This window comes from Typopeltis vanoorti, chromosome 3 (genome assembly GCF_054136105.1).
Source record: "Typopeltis vanoorti isolate ZY-2024b chromosome 3, IOZ_Tvanoo_1.0, whole genome shotgun sequence".
Taxonomy (NCBI): domain Eukaryota; kingdom Metazoa; phylum Arthropoda; class Arachnida; order Uropygi; family Thelyphonidae; genus Typopeltis; species Typopeltis vanoorti.
Genome location: NC_143551.1, coordinates 13,998,902 through 14,022,430, shown reverse-complemented (window position 1 = coordinate 14,022,430; position 23,529 = coordinate 13,998,902). Strand labels below are relative to the sequence as shown.

At 37.9% G+C, this 23,529-nt stretch overlaps 1 protein-coding gene across 2 annotated transcripts in view; it reads left to right on the top strand.

Annotated features, from left to right (window-relative positions):
- Positions 1-13,572: 13,572 nt before the first annotated feature.
- Positions 13,573-23,529, top strand: part of LOC150107933 (telomere length regulation protein TEL2 homolog) — a 284,799-nt gene continuing 274,842 nt past the window's right edge. For both annotated transcript variants that reach the window (XM_090415456.1, XM_090415457.1), the window contains exon 1: positions 13,573-13,907. In XM_090415456.1, coding sequence (XP_090271582.1) covers positions 13,591-13,907 — 317 coding nt within the window. In that variant the 5' untranslated portion in view covers positions 13,573-13,590. The remainder of the gene's footprint in view (positions 13,908-23,529) is intronic.

The following is a 23,529-nucleotide window of genomic DNA, read 5'->3' as shown; positions in this document are numbered from 1 at the left end:
GAACTACAAGGCAGGTGATTATGACCAGCTGCTTAGGTAGAAGCTGATATGTGTATCATGGTATAAAACACTGTAGGGTATATGATGCTAATAATGGGATATAGTTAATGGTCATCTTTAGGAAGTAACATAAATTGTATAAAAAGATAAGGACAGGGTTAATCAGATAGGAGATAGATAGATGAGCAATATCATCAAGCATGAGCTGCAGAAGAAATAAATGCTGTGAATGTATATAAAGAGAAAGGTGCCCAGCAAACTTGCGAACAGTACACGGCTCAAGCAGAGAAGATGAAATCAGATTACGAGAAGAACCTAGTCGAGTAGGGCAAAGGAAATCACAGAAAGTTCTGGGATTTGCTGAGTGATCATATTGCAAAGGTAGAGCATCCTAGTGAAGTTCCTGCTTCAATATTCGTGACAGACACCGATGTGGAAACGTAGATGGATGAATTGGAGGTTCTTTTGATATTTCAGAATGTCAATGTAAATGGAGCTCTGTGATTAGATGGGATATCAGCTCCGGTTTTGCAAGAATGTGCAATGGAACAGATATCAAAAGCAGACGAAAATATGAGATTAGTTGTGTGCTGCAGGTTTCAGGACAAGAGCTATTGGTGTTTAATTTGTACAAGGGTGGTCTGAAAGGTCCACGGCCTCGATCATACATAGCAACACTATCGGCAAGGTTTTTTCTAAGTTGGCACATATGCCATAAGCATTCACGTGAAATTGCAAGTCATTCTATCAAGTAGTTTGTTTTATACAGCTGTCTAAAGCAAAAATGTTGTCTGCATCCCTTGAAATAGATAAAATTGAATATAGTACGGTTATAAAATTCTTTGTAAAAGAAAGTTTAACGTCAAAAGAAATTCATTCAAAGTTCGTAAACGTATATGGAGCACTATTCTCCTTCGGTTTCTACAATTAAGAAATGGGCTGCCAATTTTAAATGTGGCCGTACCAGCCTTGAAAATGATCCACGTGAAGAAATTCCAAAAAGTGTAACACCACGAGAAATCATTGATCAAGTGCACTATATGGTATTGGATGACCGGCGAGCCAAAGTGCGTAAAATTGCTGAGACTATAGGCATTTCAAAAGAATAGTGTAGGATATATTTAGTCTGAAGAATTGCAAATGAAAAAGCTTTGCGCAAGATGGGTGCCGCGTTTGCTCACAGCACATCAAAAACACAGTCGCATCAAAATCTCTAAACAGTGCTTAGAGTATTTTAACAAGAATTAACCACCTTACCGGCCATAATGGATGAAATACGCATCCGCATATGCTTCGTATCCATCATATATTTCAATGTAATATCAGTGGAATTACAATTTTAATAAGCACTTCACATCCATGATAACTTGAACGTCTATAGACGCCTTGGTCGGTAGCATGATTTTAAAGTGATTTTGTGCGTTGATTTATTGCTGCGGATGAGATTTTGATTTATCATTATACACCAGAATCAAAACAGTGGACAAAATTCGTGAGAAAATACCGGTTTGTAGAAGAAAAAATCATCTTTCATCAGGACAATGCACCTGCTCACGAAAGGTGTTTCAGCAATGGGAAAATTAAGGGGTCTGCACTATGAATTGTTGGATCATCCAACCTAATCCTTAGATTTGGCTCCGTCTGACTTCTGTCTCTTCCCAAAACTAAAACTCTTCCTCGTTGGTCAGGATTTTCTTCAAATCAAGAGTTAAATGTAGTTATAGAGGGGTATCTTGCAGATCTCTTACTGAGAACCACTACAGGGACGGGATATTGGCGCAGGAGCACACTGGAATAAATGTATTAGTCTTAAAAGAGATTATGTTGAAAAATAAAAATAATTTTGAAATTATTAATTCGTTTTTTCATTGATAGGCCAAGAACATTTCAGACCACCCTAGTACATAAATGATATATGAAATAACCTATAAGAAAATATTCAATTGTTTGCTGATTATGCGAAATTAGGTACAGTGCTAGTTAAGTAAGGTGATGTGAAGAGCTAGCAGAAAGAAATAAATAGGCTGTTGTTATGAGCAAAAGTTAATAGGTACAGCATAATATCGAGAAATATAAAGTTATGCACTTTGGGACAAGTTGAGCCTGTGTAGTTCATTGGATGTGGCGTTTGCGGCTCTTGACCGTGCAAAGGAAGACCTCTTGGTTTCGAATCTAGACGGGGACTAGAAGAAATTTTTATAAGCCTTTGTTCGACGGGTTGCCGAGTTAGTCGAGCTCTGCCACTGGCAAGCGCGTTTTTTCTCCAGGAAACTCGGGTTATTCGTCCAGTAAACTTAAGAAAATCGACTATAAAACCCACATTATTTCAGACATTAAATACGAGTGTCAGGGGTAGGGACCACGAGATGGCGACACCTGTTAAGCCATCTCTCTTCACTGCTCGCCGCTTAATAAGTGATAACCCTGGGCCAGCTATCTCTGATTGGGTACTAGTTGAAATTGAACTGCCCACTTTTTGCCCACAAAAAGTTAGGTAGGGCTAAACAGCCTCAGGAACTCCCTATATACGGGAATAAAATGGCATTAGCTGATTTTTTTTTACTTTTGGATAAATATATTACAAGTTGTGTATCCCATTGAGGGCACTGTACTTCAGGAAATAGATGAAGCTATAGATTTAGTGGTGGTGGTAGACAGAGTTGAAGTTTATATAAGAAAGTCGTCATTCCTCCTTATACTGCCTTGATATGCCCACATCTGGATTACTGTGCTCAAGTCTGGGCCTTTGTGTTGTTTAGGGATGAAAAAGCAGTGGAGAGTATTCAGAGGCTATTGAGCAAGATGGTGAGTGGCCTGTAGATTATTCGCTATGAGGATAGGTTGAGGATGTGTGGATTGTAGAAGTTGGTTGACTGGAAAAAAGAGGGGATATGAGAGAAATATTTAATATTCTTAAAGAGTTTTATAGGATTGATGAAGGAGAAATGTTTCAGCACTTGACTAGAGGCACTAGACCAAGGGGCGTCCCTGGTGGTTGGATAAAGGTGTGGTCAGTAGGGGTTAGAGGATTAGACTGGTTTGGAGAGTTTTGAATGAGTAGAATAGATTGCCAGTCAATTGTGGACGCTTTGTATTTTAATGGGTTGAAGGAGATGTATGATATATTTTGTGAATAAATTAAGTCTCTCGCAATGACACTTCAGGCTCCGTGATGATGACCATATAATAATAATAACAACAATTATTCAGTTTTTATTAACAGAATTGGATTAGTTAGTAAAGAGCTTAGTATCATCGAATACCTCTATTGGAATCCGAAGGCATCTCTTCAAGTTGATGACATTATTACAGACTCCATTAACATCAAAAGTGGAAGAATGGAAGGATGCATGTTGTTAGCTCTCTTTTTAACATATACTCAGAAGCCATATTTCATAAAAACAAAAATAAAAAAATAAAAAAATCAGTTATCTCATTTTATTCCCTTATAGGGATTAATTAGCTGAGGCCTTTTAATCCTGTCTAGCGTTTGGAGACTAGTGCGCAATTTAGTCTTCATCGGTGTCCCATCAAAAATAGCTGGTCCATGGCTGTCAGTAATTATAGGCAGAAACTAATGAAGTGCGCGACAAACAAGTTTTGCCATCTCTTGGTACCTAACCCAAACAGTAGTGTTACTGTCTGCAATAATGTGGTTCTACAGTAAATTTTCTTGTGTTTACGAGACGAAAAACCAGAATCTCCGGAAGAAAAATCCCTCTTGTCCCTGCCAGAGATCGACTAACTCGATCATAGGTCGAAGATAGGCTTAGAAGTTCCTCGACTTGGGGACTAGACTTGAAATTAAATCTATCTTCCTGTGGCTTAGCGCAGAGGATTGGAAAAATTATGTAAATAGTGAAACTATCAATAACATTCCATATACTGATGACTTCAGCTCTCCTGGCTGACAATACTCAGAATTTTGAAAGGAATTAAAAAATGGGATTAAGAAATAAACAGCAAACCAATTATTATTTCAGAATTTTCTTTAATCGGGAAACAAATAGCAAAAGTGACAAAATCTGAGATGAAGAATGGAACCCAGAAATGGAAATAGAATTTAGAAGTGAAATGCAGGAAAAATGTTTTTCCTGGTGAAATGAACAGCGTGTAACTGCAATATAAATTTAGATTTTAGATTTGTTCTTGTTAAATGCCATCCAGTCGTTTTCGTCTCTTTGTTATTCTGTGTACAAAGGCTTTCCATTCCACTCGGCCTCTTGTCCTTACTTTCAGTAATTGTCAGTTGGAGTTGGCAATTTGTTTTATGTTGTCCATACAACGCTTTTGCGATCTCATCTTCTTGTCATTCGCTCAATTTTCCCCAACATAACTGCATTTTCCAGTGATTCATCAGTTCGCATAATATGTCTAAATTATACTAAATTCTGTTTAGGGATGATATAAGGAACATTCTGTTTTTTATATTTTCTAAAACCTTCTCATTAGTCATTCTTGCAGTCCATCGAATTCCTAATAGATTCTTCCACACCCATAATTCAAATTAATTAATTTTCTTTCTCTCTTTCTACCTCAGTGGAATTGACGCTTGCATCCCCAGCAATAGGTCGCTTGAAATTAGACTTAGGTTCATGTCTAGTCGTAGACTGATGTTTCTAAGCCTATCTTCGACCGATTCCCGAGTTAGTCGATCTCTGCCACTGGCAAGCGGGTTTTTTTCCTCTCAGAAACTGTGGTTTTTCGTCCCATAAACTCAAGAAAATCTATCGTAGATCCCCCTTTATTTGAGACAGTAAGAAGCCCTGTTAGGGTCAGGTACCAAGAGATGGCAACACTTTTAACCTTATCCAGCTATTGGAGACTGAGTGGGCAGTTCATTCTCCATTGGTAGCCAATCAGAGTTTAAACTGTCCACTCAGTCTTCAATAGCTAGATAGGGTTTAAAGGCCTCACCTTCTCCCTACAAGGGAATCAAAGCGTTAACTGATTTTTTTCTTTCTGATTAAAAATCCAGCTTTCACATTCTTGCATCACTACTGGATGTACCTTTGCTTTGACAATTCTGACTTTCGTGGTCTTACTCAACCTCTATCTTTCATAATTTCTGTTAGGTTTAACATCGATTTTTTCCAATGAATATCCTTCTTTTAATTTCATCTTAACATTCTCCATAATTTCTGATTCTGGAACTCAGTAAGTCATTATTTTCAACGATTTATCTCTTATCTACCTCTATTACGAATTCATATAAATTGTTAGAAGTTAATCACTTTTATTTTGCTGATGTTTAAATTAAGCCCGGGTTTGTTACTTTCTGACTTAATCTATAGAATCAATCTGCTCCAGAACTTTTTTCATTTCTGATATGAGGATTGTGTCATCTGCATACCTTATATTTATTTTTCTGCAACTAATTTTAATTCGCGCTGGATCTTTGTCGAAATCAGCCACACTCATAATATATTCACTATAAATATTAAAAAGGTAGGTTGACAGTATACAATCCTGCCACACCTGTTTTTCCACTCGAACACTGTCTGTTTCTCGAAAGACAGTTTTTACTCCAGCTTCTTGGATGTCATACTGCTCTCTCATCAAGAGAATTAGATTTTTATCTATTCTCATTGATCTCATTACAATCCATAGTCTGTTGCGATCCATGCAATCAAAAGCTTTTTAAGAATCAATAAAACATATGAATAATCCCTTCTGAAATTCTCTTGTTCTATCCATAATCCATCTCATGTTTGCTATTTAATCTTCAGTTCCTCTACCTCTCCTAAACCCCTCCTGTTCCTGCATCATTTCTCTATTCACATATGGTTCTAGCCTTTGTTTGATCGCTTTCATCATATCTTTACTTGCATGTTAAATTAAAGCGATGGTTCTATAATTTTCACAATCTCTGCGATTTGATTTTTTTTTTTTTTTCGGAATTGGGATGAATATTGATGTTTTCCAATATCTAGGCTGGGGGGGGGGTGGGGGGGGGGGGGGGTGGGGGGGGGGGGGGGTGGGGGGGGGGGGGGGTGGGGGGGGGGGGGGGTGGGGGGGGGGGGGGGTGGGGGGGGGGGGGGGTGGGGGGGGGGGGGGGTGGGGGGGGGGGGGGGTGGGGGGGGGGGGGGGTGGGGGGGGGGGGGGGTGGGGGGGGGGGGGGGTGGGGGGGGGGGGGGGTGGGGGGGGGGGGGGGTGGGGGGGGGGGGGGGTGGGGGGGGGGGGGGGTGGGGGGGGGGGGGGGTGGGGGGGGGGGGGGGTGGGGGGGGGGGGGGGTGGGGGGGGGGGGGGGTGGGGGGGGGGGGGGGTGGGGGGGGGGGGGGGTGGGGGGGGGGGGGGGTGGGGGGGGGGGGGGGTGGGGGGGGGGGGGGGTGGGGGGGGGGGGGGGTGGGGGGGGGGGGGGGTGGGGGGGGGGGGGGGTGGGGGGGGGGGGGGGTGGGGGGGGGGGGGGGTGGGGGGGGGGGGGGGTGGGGGGGGGAACAAACTCAGCTCTCTTATTTCGAATACTCCTTATATTTGTGTATAAACATAACAAGCATCAACATTCTCAATTCTACCTGTGCATCATCACCTTTATGCATTCCATCATCTTGTGCTGCTGCTGCAACCACGTCTTCAACCTCATATCCATCTTCCTCCTGCCACACAATATGTTGATTTGTGCTATCCTGCTTCACAGTTAGACCCAGATCATTTGCTACATTAACTTCTTGACTCTGCACCTTCTCAGAAAACAATAGCTTTTCTAAATGCCCAACATCAAACACATCCAAATGTAATCCATCAGCTTTATACCATTCCAAATTCCATTCAGATTCACTCCACAGATTTACAAATTGAAACCCCCTTTGCCTCACACAACTCAACCAACTTACAATTCATTATCTCTTCTCTCCTTCTCAGTTCACTGTTGTAATATCTGGGCAGCATTCTTCTTTATCTGCTGCAACAACTTCCTCAAGTTCCTATCAGTTTTTTTTTTAATTTATTCTTTATTCTTTTCTAGTTTAATCTTTTCAAATATTAATTTATGGTCATTTCCTATATCAGCTGATATTAAACCTCTCATATCAATAATTATTATTTTATGGACATCTCCATGCAATCTGTAGACTTATTGCAGGAGGCTACCCCAGCCATTATTCACAAAATGTCTACCATATATGTTGCTTTAAAATACATTCACTGACAAGCATTCATAGAAGCCTCTGACAACAATTCATTCTTCTCATTCACTGCTCTCCAAATCTAGTTCTCGCACCTTTGTTTGTTAACTACACTCTTATCCAACTTTTAATCGAGACACCTTGTTCCTTGTCCTGTTGTCATGTATTAAAATTTTTCTCCTGTACTGTAAAACCCATTTAGAAACATATGTTGCCATCATAGTCCTTCTCACACCCTTTCTATTAACCAAGCAAACCCGTTAACTTTCAAAATATCCATTAACTTTCAATATATCCTTATTGTAGGAAGTATTTCACAATCACAGTCAGTCATCTGTGAATTCTGTCCAGCATTTCTTCATTCCCCAAGAACCCCTTTGCAACCAAATATTTTATTATATGGGGTATCTTCATAGAGTCTAAAGACTCATCACAGGAGACCCGAGCTAGCCATTATTCACACAATACCTATTATACCTCTCCTTAATCTCATTCACCATATGGGTGCTCACATATACCCCTGGCAATCCATTCCACACAGTCATCATTCTAAAAATAAAAAAAATAAAAAAATCTACTCCACACCCTTATGCAAACTGTTATGGTGACCCTTTGTTATCTCCCTCTTTGTCATGTATTGAAAATTTTTTGTGCCAATCTTATAGAATCCCTTTAGTAACTCTACAACCTACACATCTTTATTTTCATAGCATTCCAGGCCTGTCATCAGCTTGGACACGCATCTCTGAAACCTTTCCACCACCACCTGATCTCCAAGAAACCCAGTTGATCAAATCTGTGCAGAGTAGGCAAAATGTGGCCAAATAATAACCTCCCTATCTTTACTTATCAATGTGCTCTTCAAATCCAAGTAATCCTTTGAGCTCTTTTACCAGTATTTGCAATATGCCCTCAGACCTCCTGAACTCTATCCACCATTATTCCCTAGTCCCTAGCCTCATCAGTTTCCTGCAATCTAATACCATCAATATGACACAAAGTATGTAATCTTTTCATCCCAAAGTATATTACCTTATATTTTGCGATATTAAATTAACAACCATTTTCATCTTCTCACGCTGCCATTTAAATCTGCTATTACTTTATTATAAACTATGAGGTAGGCCCTTCCTTTAACAAAACTGTGCTGTCCACCAAAGAGTATCACATTCCTATCCACCTTTCCTGAATTTCAGCTTTAACCAACTCTTCCAGTAACTTACCTACTGATCCTGAGATACTAATTGGTTCTGCAATTTTCTACTTCTGTCTTGGATCCACCTTTATTTAATGGAAATATCTCACCCTCTGTTTACTCCCTTGGAACATTCCCAGAGCTGAGACTTAGATTAAATAACTTTATCAGAGACACTACCAGTCCTCTTGTATTGAATTGCTGCTACCGTTGCACTTGCGATGCTAACAGCAATTCCTGTTAGCGTTGCAAGTGCGGAAAGAAGTTTTTCCAAGCTTAAACAGATTAAAAATTATTTGTGAACAGCAATGACCCAAGACAAACCAATCAGAAAGGTTGGTCAGGCAACTATATCGATAGAGGCAGACATAGCTTGTAATTTAAATTTAGAAGAGCTTATAAATAGTTTTATTGTATATCCCCGTAGAGCAAACATTTAATTAATATTATTATGTAATTGTTTTGCATTAATGTTTCTCTTGTAATAAAAACAAAATAGCAATTGGAGATTTTATTTTTGTCTTATAATCCATCAGGAGTGATATTTAATTGTTTGCCTCAGGGTGCAATCTAATCTGGTGACGGTCCTACACATCACACATTACTGTTAATAAAAGGTGCCAGTATGGTGCGTACTATCTCTTTACCGCCCCTATTCAGATTCAAAACCTGGGAAACGGCACTGAGTTATCGTCATTTCTGCACTCATACTCTTTTCCCAGATGTGGCTAGATGCATACTTGATTTCATCCCACATCTAGTTTTCCTGATTTTGCACTTCTTGCCTCTCAGTGAACAACATCTTCACCAAACATCTAACTCTTCTTGTTCCTTCTCACACAATCTTCTCATTGCCTCATTAGCAATCATGGCCCTTCTCAATTCAATCCTATCATATCGAGGTAGCAGAATTACAGTCTTTACTTTGTCATTATTCATTTTCACTTCTTTCAATAAATCTTTCTTATTCTGTCTTATTTCATGTTTCTCATATTTCAGATCATTTGTGTCTGCAACAACCAACTCTTTCACTTCTCCCTTCTGCAAACTAAAGGCTTCAATATGTATACATTAATCTAAATGTGAGCATGTTCTCATATATCCTTATTAACTGAAATACAAGTTCATAGGCTTTCACCCTGTTGTGTACTGGGAGGGGAATTGCTTTACATGTTTATATTCATATTGCAAATGTTTTTCATGATAGACAAAACATTTACACTATGTTTAGTATGCAGTAAATAGTCCAGTAGTGCTTAATATGTTAACATAACAGTTAGCAGGATTAGTGTGATAGGTAAGATAAAAGTATGACAGATGACGTAGATAAAAGGCACTAAGATCAGAAAGATTGTGAAATTTTACAAGCCACTGCTTTTCATAGACCTTTTTCAGTTTTAGAGAATATTTCACCTCAGGTTACAAAATCATGCAGCCTTTGATTAAAAACTTAGTCATGTTAAAACTATCTTTCAGTATAGCAGTCATCTTAATTATTAGTAATGTTTCCTTTTAATTTTATTATTATTATTTAGGCCTCCATGGAGTCAAGAGACTCATCATGGGAGGTCCTTCTTAGGAAACACAGTCTATCATACCACTCCTAGAACTCATTGACCGTTCTTGCTCTCACCACTTTCTCAGGCAATGCATTCCACACTTCAACCACCCTCCATGCAAAGACACCACTTCCCACCCTCTTGCTCACAGCTTCTTTTCATAACTTCCAGGGATGGCCCCTTGTCATCGCTCCTTCCCACTGTTACATCAAGCGAAAGAACTCCCCAATGTCCACCCTGTAACTGCTTCTCAACAGTTTAAAAGTCTCGATCATATCACCTCTCCTTCTATCCACCAAACTGTGCAGTCCACATTCTCTCGGCTGATCCTCATAACTAACATTGTACAGTTCTGAAACCATCTTTGTTTTCTGCCTCTGTACCCTTTCCACAGTTAATTAATCAACTTCAAATCCTGGGGACCAAATTTGAGAACAATACTATAAGTGTGGTCTGATCAGGGTCTTATACAACGGAATGATATTCTTTTTATCTCTGCAGGTCAGTGTCCTTTTCAGTATTGTAGCAATCCTCTGGGTTACCTTCACCACCTTTATATGCTCCCTGAATTTCAGTTTTCTATCAATCATAACCCCCAGATCTCTTGTCTTTCCCTACTTCCTCCAGTACAGCTCCTCCAATCAAGTATGCAGCCTTCTATCGATGTATCCCAAACTTCAAGACTTTACATTTTGCTTCATTAAACTGACACCCCCATTCATTTCCCAACTGTCTAGTTTATTCAAACCCTCTTGCATGGCTGCCACATCTGTACTATTACTGATAACCCTTCCCAGCTTCACACCATCTGCAAACAACTGAATATTCCTGTGCGATCCATTAACAATCTCATTGACACAAAGGTTGAACAATATAGGTCCCAGTACTGAGCCCTAGGGAATCCCACTTGTAACCTTCTGCTTCCTTGATATTGCCCCACCATACACAACTCTGATACCTATCAGACAGCCAATCCTGAATCCAGTTGACTAACCCGACATTTAAATCCATGTGCTGCAACTTAAATATCAGCTTGTCATGTTGGCACCCTGTCAAATGCCTTTGCAAAATCCAAAAAAAAAAAAGACAGTATTTGCCTTTCCCTCATGAACTGCTCTTGTCACTTTATTATAAAAGGCAATCATATTACTAAACCAAGAGTTCCCCTTAACAAATCTATGTTGATTCTCACAGATAACATTACCTCATCTGCCCAGTGCTGTATATGGTCCCGCACTAATTTCTCCAAGATCTTAACAGCTACCAATAAAACGCAAACTGGCCTATAATTAGACACTTCCAGTCTGCTACTGCCCTTATGCATTGGCACTATCTTACCTTCCTTCCATTCTTTGGGTACTTTCCTTTAGCCAGACTTTCATTGAAAAGCCAGGTCAACAGAGCTGTCAGTTCTTTAGCACATTCTCTCAAAATACCATCCAGTCTCACAGCTTTACTGACATCCAGAGTACTCAGTATTTGGCACACACTCTCCTCTAAACCTCGAACCTGCCCTATCCCTCTAGTATTAAAACCATCATCTCCAGGATGAAATACTCCAATAAAGTGCTCATTGAACAACTCCACTATGTCCTCTGCATCATTCATTCTATTCCCATTTTTATCCCACAATGTCATTTTCCACAATCATTTCTTGTCCTACTGGCCACATAGCTAAAATATTCCTGGGATTTTCTTTGGATCTTAGGGCCAACTCTTCTCATATTCCAGTTTTGCCTTCCTTACCATACTAGTCACTCTCCTGGCCTGTGTCTTATATTCTTCATTCATCTGCTCTCCACTCCCTCTTCTTATATCTCTTTCATAACCTTTTTTTACCTACAGTTCCTGTTTGATATTGTTTATCATCCACTTGACTCCAAATTGTGTGTCCTCTTCTTCACTCATGGAATACAGCTTACTATTGCTTCTAACAAATATTCCTTCACATTTTCCCAAGCAGTAATGCTATCTCGACCTTTCAATTCTGCCTTCCATGGAACTGCACCAAGTTGTTATCTAAGACTATTATAATCATCCACCTTATAATTACTCATACATTCCCTTCTCTTTGATACTCCTTCATATTTATTCATCTTTCAAGTCAAAACCTCATGGTCTCACTCTCTCCAACTGGGGTGAAGAGATATCATAATCAACCCTTCTGATTCTATGACCAAATCCAAAAATTTGAACCTTCTGTTCCCTCTTTTGCATGTTACCTAAGACATTTGTCCCTCAAGAATTCTAGAAATTCTATTCCCTTATTACTAAATGCATTTTCCTCTTCCCAATTTATACTGCTGTACAATCTCCCATAATCATCATTCTTCTTGCACTTGCCAAGCTCAACTGCCTAAACATCCTCTGCTCCTCACTCTCTGTACTCCTTGGCTTGTAGCAACACCCCTTAAATATCCTGTCTTGCCCACCTCTACTTCATGCCATATGCTTTCAAAACCATAAGTGTCACTTCCTTCCAAAGCCTCCACTCTTAGAGGACATAAATCATCACTTATCATAAGCAGTACTGTACTCCACCATAACGTTTTCCTTTCCTATCCTCCTGAAAAATGCTACTTCAATTCCTGTTATTATATCATCTTCCGTCAACCACATCTCAGAGATCCTAGTAATCTTTGGCTAGGCTGATGCTATCAGTGCCACGAATTCATCTCCTTTATTTTGGATACTCCTGGTATTAGTATAAAGCATAAAACGTCACTGCTTCTATACCTATCATTATCACCTCCAGACCCCACTGGACTCAGTATTACCTGATGTCGTTTTTAATTTATATATATATGTATGTATGTATGTAGAAAGTTTTATAAGGTCAAAGCACCTTTTGGTAACTTGTTTTGGTAAGATACTTATAAGCTCTGTATTACTTAACCTTGGTATTTTTAAGCCTGGCTCCCACTGATGAGATCTCAATAAAGGTTGAAACCGGTCTGGGTAGTGGCCCCTTGCCTTTAATGCATAGCATCATACATATCCTCAAGGAGATTAAGGGTAAATATTAAGAATAGTGATCAGAGCTTATTCCACCTTTACCACGAGTTGCCTAGACTTGCACTACCCTGTGGGTCAGTTAGACTCGCACTATGTGCAGGTGCAAACTTGACTTTTTTGTCTGTTTGCTTACTTGGGAAATGGAGTAAAATCAGGTTTAAAATAGCTTGGTATCTTTAACATATATATATATATATATAAAACAATATTGCCAGTACTAACCATTGCTAGCAGGAAAAATGAAAAATAAAAGGATATGAAAAGGAAATGATAACATTAATTTCTTATTTTTACTGCATCATTTAACAATGTTTTTGGAATATTAAGAACAAATTAGGTATGTAACACAGTTTGTTAAGCATAAATTTTTGTATAAGTATATAAAAATAACTAAAATGTATGATAATTTTAATAAAAATTTTATATATCAAATATTAAAAAAGATTAATATAGCAAATATCTTAACCATAGATGTGGCAAAAATTGTAAATTTTATTAAATAACTAAGTTCATTTGCATAATAGGTAAATAAAAAATTACTGAATATTACAAATTTCTAATTGTTTTGCATCAGCATGTCTTTATTGTATATTTAGTTGAACTAATTATTTTAATATTTCTATGTTATACCTTTTCTTAATGTATAATAAATTATATTTTTCTGGATATCTTATAGGTATAATCAGATGTGTAAAATATGGAGCATGAAAATGATGATATCACTACCCTGGTGTATGAAGTTCAGCATGCACTAAAGAAAAATACAGCAAATAGTGCAAAATGGGAATCTTTAAAAGCACTGTATAATGCTATTTCTGAAAGACAAACAGATAATATTACTGGAAGGAAACAGTTTTGTAATTATAGCTCAAATATATTAACTTTGTTGATAAATTCATTGACAGTAACAACTTTTGAGGAAAAATGGCAAGAGAACTTGTTTGATAATTTCTTTCTGCATACTGTTCAGTATGATGCCATATTGGTTTTGATGAGTGCATTTGAACACACAAGGTAACTATTTTCAGTGCATTTAATTTAAAATAATGCATATACAAAATCCAGTCAAAATATTATGACCATCCCTGTTATTTGTCAATTGACCATTATTAACCTTGCCAAGTAGCACTCACACTGTGAAAGCTAGTATACTGGTATTCCAGCCTGGTTGGCTGAGTGGTTAGCATATCCTTTATCCAAGTGTGAGCAAACAAAGTTTGCTCACACTTGCTCCACCTTTGCAAGGAGTTGCCCTGGTGTTGCACCACCTTACCCCAGTCCTGAAGATACTTTCAGGCGCAAACTTTGTTTGCTCACACTTGGATAAAGGATTAAACTAAATTTATTATATTCTAACCAAGTGAAAAATAAACTTTCAACATCTTTCTCTAAATCCAGAGTAATTTATTAAAAAGGTAGCACACCATTTGGCAACTCCTATAGGTAGAGATGACCTTGCTAATGCTTTTGGCTGGTATCTCCACTTGGGCCTGGCTCCCCCTGAAGAGACCTCAATAAAGGTCGAAAGTAGTCTGGGTAGTTGCCCTTCCCTTAATGCATAACATTAGACATATCCGCAAGGAGATGTGTTTTGCATTATGGGAGATACTGAGATAGGAGTGATAGTAGCTTGCTCCACCTTTGCAAGGAGTCGCCTGGTGTTGCACCACCTTACCCCAGTCCTGAAGATACTTTCTGGCGCAAACTTTGTTTGCTCACACTTGGATAAAGGATTAAACTAATTTTATTATACTCTAACCAAGTGAAAAATAAACTTTCAACTTGAGGTTCCCCTAGATTTTTTCCCTGCCATCCTGGCAAAGAACACCTGTTTTTTTAATCTTTCTTCTCCCATCCTCTTAAAGTGACCATGTCACTTTAGATTAACCCTGCTCACACATTCTTGAATGCAAACAAGCACCTTCCCAATGTCTTCATTTTGGGAAGTGATAAAGGATTAAACACTTGGATAAAGGATTAAACTAAATTTATTATATTTTAACCAAGTGAAAAATAAACTTTCTACATCCATGGTTTGTATCTGAGAAATGTCATTAACCATTAAAGATTGGAGAAAAAAATTGACTTTTCAGATAAATCTTATTTCCATCTATGCTTTGTGGATGGTAGGTGGAGATAGGCAAAAATTTAAAGAGAAGAATTATTCCAATGTCATGATCAAGCAGAAACAACCAGGAGGTGACAGTGTTATGGTACAGGGAGAAGTTTTCATGGCAATACCTGTTTCTCTTGAAGCCCTGATGAAAAGTACCAAAGCATGTTGGTGTTGTGAGTAATATATGACTTGCATATTGCAGTCCTACCATGAAAACCCATGTTGTGAGCCTCAGTTCTGATTTTTTTTTTTTTTTTTTTTTTTTGCAGATTTATATTCTAGTCAATGCCCAGAACTCTGCATTCATTGTGTCAGCTGATGAGTGGTGGTTTCACATTATCTTTTGTAGCACCTTACGGTCAGTTTCAGTGAGTGTCGTGGGTCATCCACTGTGGGTAGCACTTACAGCTGACTCCATGTGCTTCCATTTCAGTGTGGTTTCACTGATTATTGACCAGATGGCCTGCAACATGTCATCCTATCACAATGCCTTTTTCAAACTCCATCAGTTCCCTTCTTGCAACCACTTTTCCCCGGACACAGTTGTAGTGACTTGGGAGCATCATATTCCTCCAAATTATACTGGCTATAAACATGTCACTTATTATTGGAGTGTCACAAGTGAATGTAGCTGTCGTTTTGATCTATGCTAGTAAAAGTGTTTTTAAATTAAAGTATAGTGAGGTTTTTTGTCTCAAATTGTGCTTCAGTTGAATACAAGTGCCCTGCAGTGGTGTTATTGTTGAAACTTTTGTTGTTTATATTGTGTTTTTGCTACTTGTTTGTTTCACTACTTCAGCATCTAAAGATGGCATCAATAAAAAATCGTATGTCAGAGGCACGGAAGATTTCTGTATGAATGTCTAGCTCTGCCTTGGATCTTTCGCAGTGGATGTGTTGTGGAAACTGCTATATGTATGTACTAAAAAATGTGAAAGATCTGTGGACCAATTGGGTAAACGAGAAGAATGAAAATGTTAATGTATGTGAAACGTGTCTAGATAGATTAGAGTGATTAGGAATGAAAGTAAATGTTGGGACCGTAGCAGAGAGCTTCAGCAGGAGTTCATGAAATGAAAAGTGACCTTCATCTCCTTCAAGAGAAATTGGAAGTGCTCAGTAAGGAGGTTCAGGATATTAAGACTGAGTTAAATGTATTGAATAGAGAAATTAGGACTATGGAGATTACTTTAGCTGAAGTAACTAGAACAGGTTTAAGTAAAGGAGAGACTTTGGTGAATGATGAAGTAATAAATAGTATGTAAATGATTGGGAGTCAATAGAATGAAAGCACAAGAGGTCTAGAAGAAATGAGATGTGAAAGAAAATGAGAGAGTAAGTAAAAGTGTGTTGAGGGAAAGTAATGAAACTGGGAGAGTCATACTGAATAGTGTAGAAAATGAGGCTGTGAGTGACACTTGTTTGGGTTTGAATGACATTATGAGTGGTATAATTTATGTTGCGTCAATGATTAAGGGTATGGAGAGCAGTATGCCTGAGGAGTGCTTTCTGGCAGAACAATAGAGAGAGTGACTTTAGCAATAAAGAGAGGGCATGATGCAGAAAAGATGATAGTTATGATGGGTACAAATGACATGAGTGGTAGTATTAATCAGGTAGCAAAACATTGTTAGATATCACGAAGAAGAAAAGTGTCAAAGGGAGGATAGTGTGTGTGCTGCCTTGTTTTGACAATTATGAGTTAAGTAGATGAGAATGAGATTGCAAGAATGTGCAAAAAAAAAAAAAAGAGGTCTGGAGTGTGTTTGAAGGCAAAAGACAGCTGTATGCAAGAGAAGCATTTGAAGAAGTTACTGTTTTCTGAACAAGTTGAAGTAATTGGGCAGGGAAACTAAAATTGGAAAGGTTGAGTGTAAGAGGGAGAAACTTATGCAGTGAATGTATATTTTTTGATTTTTTTTTGTGGAATAATTTGAAGAATAGAGTGGATAACAATCGGCATGGGACTACTGAAATTAGTAGAATGTGTATCAGTTCTAAAGCTGGTAAAAGAACTAAAGAGAATCTGCAATTTTTGTATACTAATGCAAGAAGCATTCGAAATAAGAGGGAAACATTTTTGGCATTAGTCAGTGCAATCTCACCAAAAGTTGTAGACATTAGTGAAACTTGACTGTCAGCAGAATTGAATGTGATGGGTACAGTATTTTCAGGGAGGATAGAGAAGACAGAACGGGGGAGGAGTACTGTCGATGATAGCTGATGAGTTGCAGCCAAAGAAAGTAGTATATCAAGAGGATAGACATGTGAATGATAGTTCATTTGAGGCAGTGTGTTGTGAAATAGTGACCAACGCAACCAAATATACAGTTGGTTGCTGCTATAGGCCAGATGATGATATTGAATTCATTCATAAGCAAATTAGGGCAATGAGTGCAGGTTTAGTGATTATTATGGGGGATTTTAATTATGGTGATATCATTTGGAAGGAGGAAATATCACGTGGCAAAAAGGAAATGGAATTCATACACCTTCTAAGAGATAATTACTTGAAACAGCACATAACTGAAGGGACTTGTGGTGTGAGAGTGTTGGATCTGGTCATAGGTTCAGAGGACATATGCATAAGTAAGGTGTCCTCGTTACTTCCAATTGGTGAGAGCGATCATGTGGTATTGACTTGGGAGGTTGCAAAATTTATGGATTTCTCTCTTAAGAAGGGGTATATATGGAACTACAGGTTAGGTAATTATAACAAGCTTTGGAATGAGCTTACAGCCGTCCCCTGGCAGAACATATTTCAGGGGAAAGATGTTAGCAATGCATGGGATAAAATCAGCAGGTATCTGAGGAAGGCAATATCAGAATGTATTCCCGTGGTCAGGAAGACAAACAAGGTAGGTGTTAGATGGATGAGTAGTAGTATCAGGCTTGATCTGCAAAAAAAAGAAAATGTTATGGAGAATTTACAAGGAGAAAGGCGATCAGTACACCCATGAGCAGTACAAGGCTCAAGCTAGGAAGGTTACCAGCATAGTAAGAAAAGCTAAATCAGATAATGAGAAGACCTTAGCCAAGGAGATCAAGGGTAATCCCAAAGAGTTCTTCTGCTATGTGGCAAGTAAAAGGAAGAATGACTTTGGAAGGATAACCTTAGTGGGTACTGATGGTATTGCAGTGCCAATTCAGATGTAATAGTAGAGTTACTGAGTGATCACTTTTCAAAAGTCTATCACCAAAGTGAGGATATCTCTGTACCTGTAGCAATAACTAATGTGAGAATTGAAGTTAATAAATCAGAGGTACTTAGTATATTGCAGAATTTAAATGCAAACACTGTTGTAGGTTGAGATGGAATATCAGCTTGGGTGTTGCATGAATGTGCAAAGGAATTGTCAACGCCTCTTACTTGGTTATTTAACTTACGTTTGAACTCTGGTATGGTCCCTAGGGAGTGGAAGGAAGGCAAAGTGGTTCCTTTGCATAAAGGTGGCTCTAAGACTGCGGTAGTTAATTACAGACCTATCACCATCTCAGGAATGGTGGTAAAAGTATTGGAAAAGTTGGTTAAGGACAAAATTCAAGAATGTGTGCATCAGAATATGATACTCTATAGGAACCAACATGGTTTTGTTAAAGGTCGATCCTGCTTAGCAATTTATTAACCTTTTTATAATAGAATGACATCTGAGTTGGACAAGGGGAAGGGTTACCCAGGGATACTTCTGGATTTTGCTAAGGCTTTTGACAAGATACCCCATGGAATACTGTTGCACAAAAGAGATACCAGAAAGTAGTGTATGGAGGAGCTGAGTCCAGGATGAGGCAGGTGACCAGTGGTGTGCCTCAGGGCTCTGTGCTTGGGCTGTTATTGTTTAATTTGTACATAAATGATATAGGAAATGGCTTGAAGGGAGATATTCAGTTGTTTGCTGATAATGCAAAGTTGGGTAGCTCAATAAAAAATCAAGCTGATGTTGAGAGTTTGCAGGATGATTTAAATAAGCTGGCAAAATGGGCAAAAGGTAATGGAGTCAGTTCAATGTGGAAAAGTGTAAAGTTATTAAAGTGGGATTAAAAGATTACCAGCTGTGTACCACATTGATGGAACAGTACTCCAAGAGATTGATGAGGCTAGGGATTTGGGGGTGCTGGTGGATAGGGAGATGAAGTTCAGAGGACAAGATTGCACATAGGATTACTTGGTTATTGAAGAACACACTAACATCCAGAGATAAAGAGGTTATTATTCCCCTCTATAAGGCATTGTTACTTCCACATTTGGATTACTGTGCTCAAGTCTGGTCACCTAGATTCCTTTGAGATGAGGTTGTGAAGAGGGTTCAGAGGAGTGACTAAGTTGGTGAGTGATGTAAAAAATGCTCTCTACATTGGTAGATTGAGAGCTTGTGGATTGCAGAGGTTGGTTAATAGGTGGAGAAAAGGGGATATGATAAAAACATTTAAATTACTAAAAGGTTTTATAAGATTGATGCAGGGGAAATTTTCACTGTGTGATAGTGATGGAAGAACAAGAGGTCATCCCTGGAAATTAAGGAAAAGTGTGGTTAACAAGGGTGTGAGAACTAGATTTTTTGCTTTGAGAGTGGTGAATGAGTGGAATGCATTGCCTAACTCAGTTGTGAGTTCTTTGTCTGTAAATGAATTCAAGAAGAGGTATGATAGATATTGTTTTGATAGTTTGGGTCTCCTGCAATGAGTCTACTGACTCTATGGAGATACCCATAATAATAATAATAATTATATGGCACAATGTACCTTGCCCATGGGGGGTAAGGTCCATTGACTTCTTTCCAAGCAGTGTATGGAGCTGATTGTGAACTACATTGATAGATACTACAGTTGGCTGAAAATAACTGCTTGGTCAACCGTTGACCATAGCCTGCCCTCTGGTGAAAGTAAAAAAATCAAAAATAAATAAAAAACATACAATAAAATAAAATAAAACATAATTATAATAAATTTAGTTTAATCCTTTATCCAAGTGTGAGCAAACAAAGTTTGTGCCTGAAAGTATCTTCAGGACTGGGGTAAGGTGGTACAACACCGGCAACTCGTTGCAAAGGTGGAGCAAGCTGACATCACTCCTATCTCAGTATCTCCCATAATGCAAAACACATCTCCTTGTGGATATGTATAATGTTATACATTAAGGGAAGGGCCACTACCCAGACTAGTTTCGACCTTTATTGAGGTCTCTTCAGTGGGAACCAGGCCCAAGTGGAGATACCAGGCTTCTGCCTGTATAACATTATAAATATCCGCAAGGAGATGTGTTTTGCATTATGGGAGATACTGAGATAGGAGTGATGTTAGCTTGCTCCACCTTTGCAACGAGTTGCCGGTGTTGTACCACCTTACCCCAGTCCTGAAGATACTTTCAGGCGCAAACTTTGTTTGCTCACACTTGGATAAAGGATTAAACTAAATTTATTATAGTCAAACCAAGTGAAAAATAAACTTTCAAAACATAATTATCTTAGTAAAACTACATCAGCAGCTATTTGTTTCTTAAAGTCATGATACCTTTAAATTTCTGTTTTCTGCCTAAGAGTTTCTTTCATTGATTTCAACCAACCAAATATCAACAAAAATTATGGCCTGAAACCTACAACTTATTACCTACAACTCACATAACATTTGGGAAAGAAGAATCTCAGTCAGCTAACAGAAATTTAAAGTAACCAGTCTTTAAGAAACAAATAGCTACTGATTTAGTTTTACTAAGATAATTATGTTTCATTGGATTTTATTTTTATTGCATGTTTTTTATTTATTTTTTTATTGATTTTTCCTTTCACCTGAAGGCAGGCTATGGTCAAAGTTGACCAAGCAGTTATTCTCACCCCACTGTAGTATGTATCAATGTAGCTGGTAATCTGCTATGTGTGTGTGTGTGCATGTGTATTCCTGAAGATGATCTTGATATAAAGATCAAAACATCAAATTTTATTTTAAATTTAATTAAAGTAAGTTCTTAAACGCAACTGGTGTGCCTCCATAATTATTCAGTTAGGATGATGGGCATCATATGTTGACTGGATACATGTGCTCAGTATAGGTTGATAAAAAAAAAAAATATGATTTTTACATTCACTTAACAAAGTTCACATTCAGAATAATAAAAAAAAAACATTAAATAGCTGGCCATATCTGGTTGAAACATAATACACTCACAATAGAGTTGCTTTGGCTGTAATTTGAAAACAACCCAGCCCAAGTCAGATTATTGATTCAGTCCACTCATCATCATTGGCAGTTACTTGTAATGATTATTTTCAAACTTGATCCCTGGTGATTCAATTAACCTTATGCAAAGGGTAATATGTTTACAGGAATTACTTATGGTTGATAAACATTTGTCCATGCAATTTAACACTCTTTTAGTACCCCTCCTCTCTCTCTCTCTATCAATCACAGTTTCATGATTCTATAGATTGCCTTTCTCCATTTCATCTGTTAGAGCCAGAGCTTCCCCATTGTTTATGTTAATCTTATTGTTATTCATATTTGTCTTGAGATTATCTTTGAAGAACTTCTTTTATTCTCCTGTTGTTCTTTTCTCCACTTTTGGTTCTGTTTTGGAAGCAGCTATCTGGCATATAGGTGATGTAGTGTGATCAATCCAATAAAGTGTGACAGATAATTATTGTCTCACTGCTAGCGCAGCTAGCTTTTCAGAATAATGATGTTAGTGAGTAAACCTTAAGGAGGATTCTTTGAAGGCAATATTGGTGTTATTTTCCCAAGTTTTTCAAGTTTGTTGTATATGGTCAACATTTCATAACCATACAACAAAGTTGGAATGTCAGCAGCCATGTGAACCAGGAGTTTAGTTGCAACATGTCCAAGTTATCCAAGATTCATTTTCTCAATGTCAAAAAAAAGCTGCAGTACTTTTGACACTGACTTTTCTCATCAGCATTTGCTGAGGGATAACTACTCTGATAGTTATCATAATGGTCTTGCACTGAATCGTCTGGAGCAGGTTGGTAAAGTATTTGCATTTTTTTTTTTTATGTTTATGTTTGTGGGCTTCTTCTCATGGACTCTTTGAAAATGTTAATGATTTGAAGATCAGTTTCAGAATGAAAGAAAATGGCATTCTCATCATGATCATAGCAGAGTGGTTATCTTTGTTTTAAATTAAAGTCTATCATGGTAAAAAGAAGTTTCCATCTTGTTCTGTAGATTATTTAAATTCCTGGAAGAATGAAATAATTGTTGACACTGTCTTGCTTCACACCCATTTTCACTATGAATGAATCTCCTGAATGGCCGTTGCTGATCACACTTGCTCACATGTTGCCATATACAGTTCTCAACACAGAAATGAATTCTGGTAGATAACCAATATTGATAGAATTATTTGAAGGTCTTCATAATTGAGTCAAAAGCTTTGAATAGATCAGTAAAGTGATGGCTAATTATATTTGTAACATTTCTCTTGGATTTTGTGTACAGCAAAGATCAGATTGATTATTCCATGCAATTTTCTGAAATACCTGCAGTCAGTAAACATGTTATTTCTCTGTTCTCTCTCTGTGTGATTTATCTGATTTTCTAGACCAAAAACCAATTTCTGGGATGAAAAAACCCTGCCACCACTGTCGGTTGCTGTTTTTTTTTTTTTTCTTCCCCTTATTTTAAAATCCTTATAAAGATTCCTTTCTATCTAATTTGGATACGAATCTAGATCTTTCCAGCTGAAAAACATATGCCATGATATCAGCCAGAAAATCAACATTGACAGACAAACATACTACGATGTTAGAATTAACTCCTTCGAGGTATTAATTTGGTTTATATAGAGCCAAATTATTTGACTATGACATATACCTTTAATCCTGACATGATAAAGGATGAGATGAGCAGTGAGCATTCAGACATTTTGTGGTTTATATTTAAACAGGGATTGCTTAAGGGTCAAAGCCAAATAACTGGGAACCTCCATATTACCTCCAAGAAATGCAGAGCACTGACTGATGTTTCTGACCTAATGTCCAATCCTCACCTTCATTTCCTCCTAAGGAAATGAAGGAAAAATTCCTCCACTTCTTCCTTAGGAAGAAGTGAAGAAATTTTTCAAGTCATTGAGCAGGCAGCTGACATAAAGAAAATGTAAAAAATGGTCCCTGTTGTCAATCTAACCAGCAGAGTAGGAAATGAATCTCATCAAGTAAATTGAAACATATTGGGAAAATTTGGAGAAAAGGATAAAGCTAATAATAATGGTATTATATCTGCTGGATTTCTGCTCAGGATATGGACTAATCATAACTAACACCATGTTGCAACATAAAATGTGCACAGTTCATGTGGAGAGAAGAGTCAAGAATAACAAAAACCTCATTATCTTTATTCTGGTTCAGGATACAAAAGTGCACAGAGGATGTGAATTTCAGGTGACAATCACTTAGTTTTAAGTAGGATAAAAATGAATATCATACAGAAAAGAACAGTATTTCGGAAAGTTTAACGTTGAGCAGATTTCACAGGTAAACTGTATATTCAGTTATACAAACATTATTGAAATAA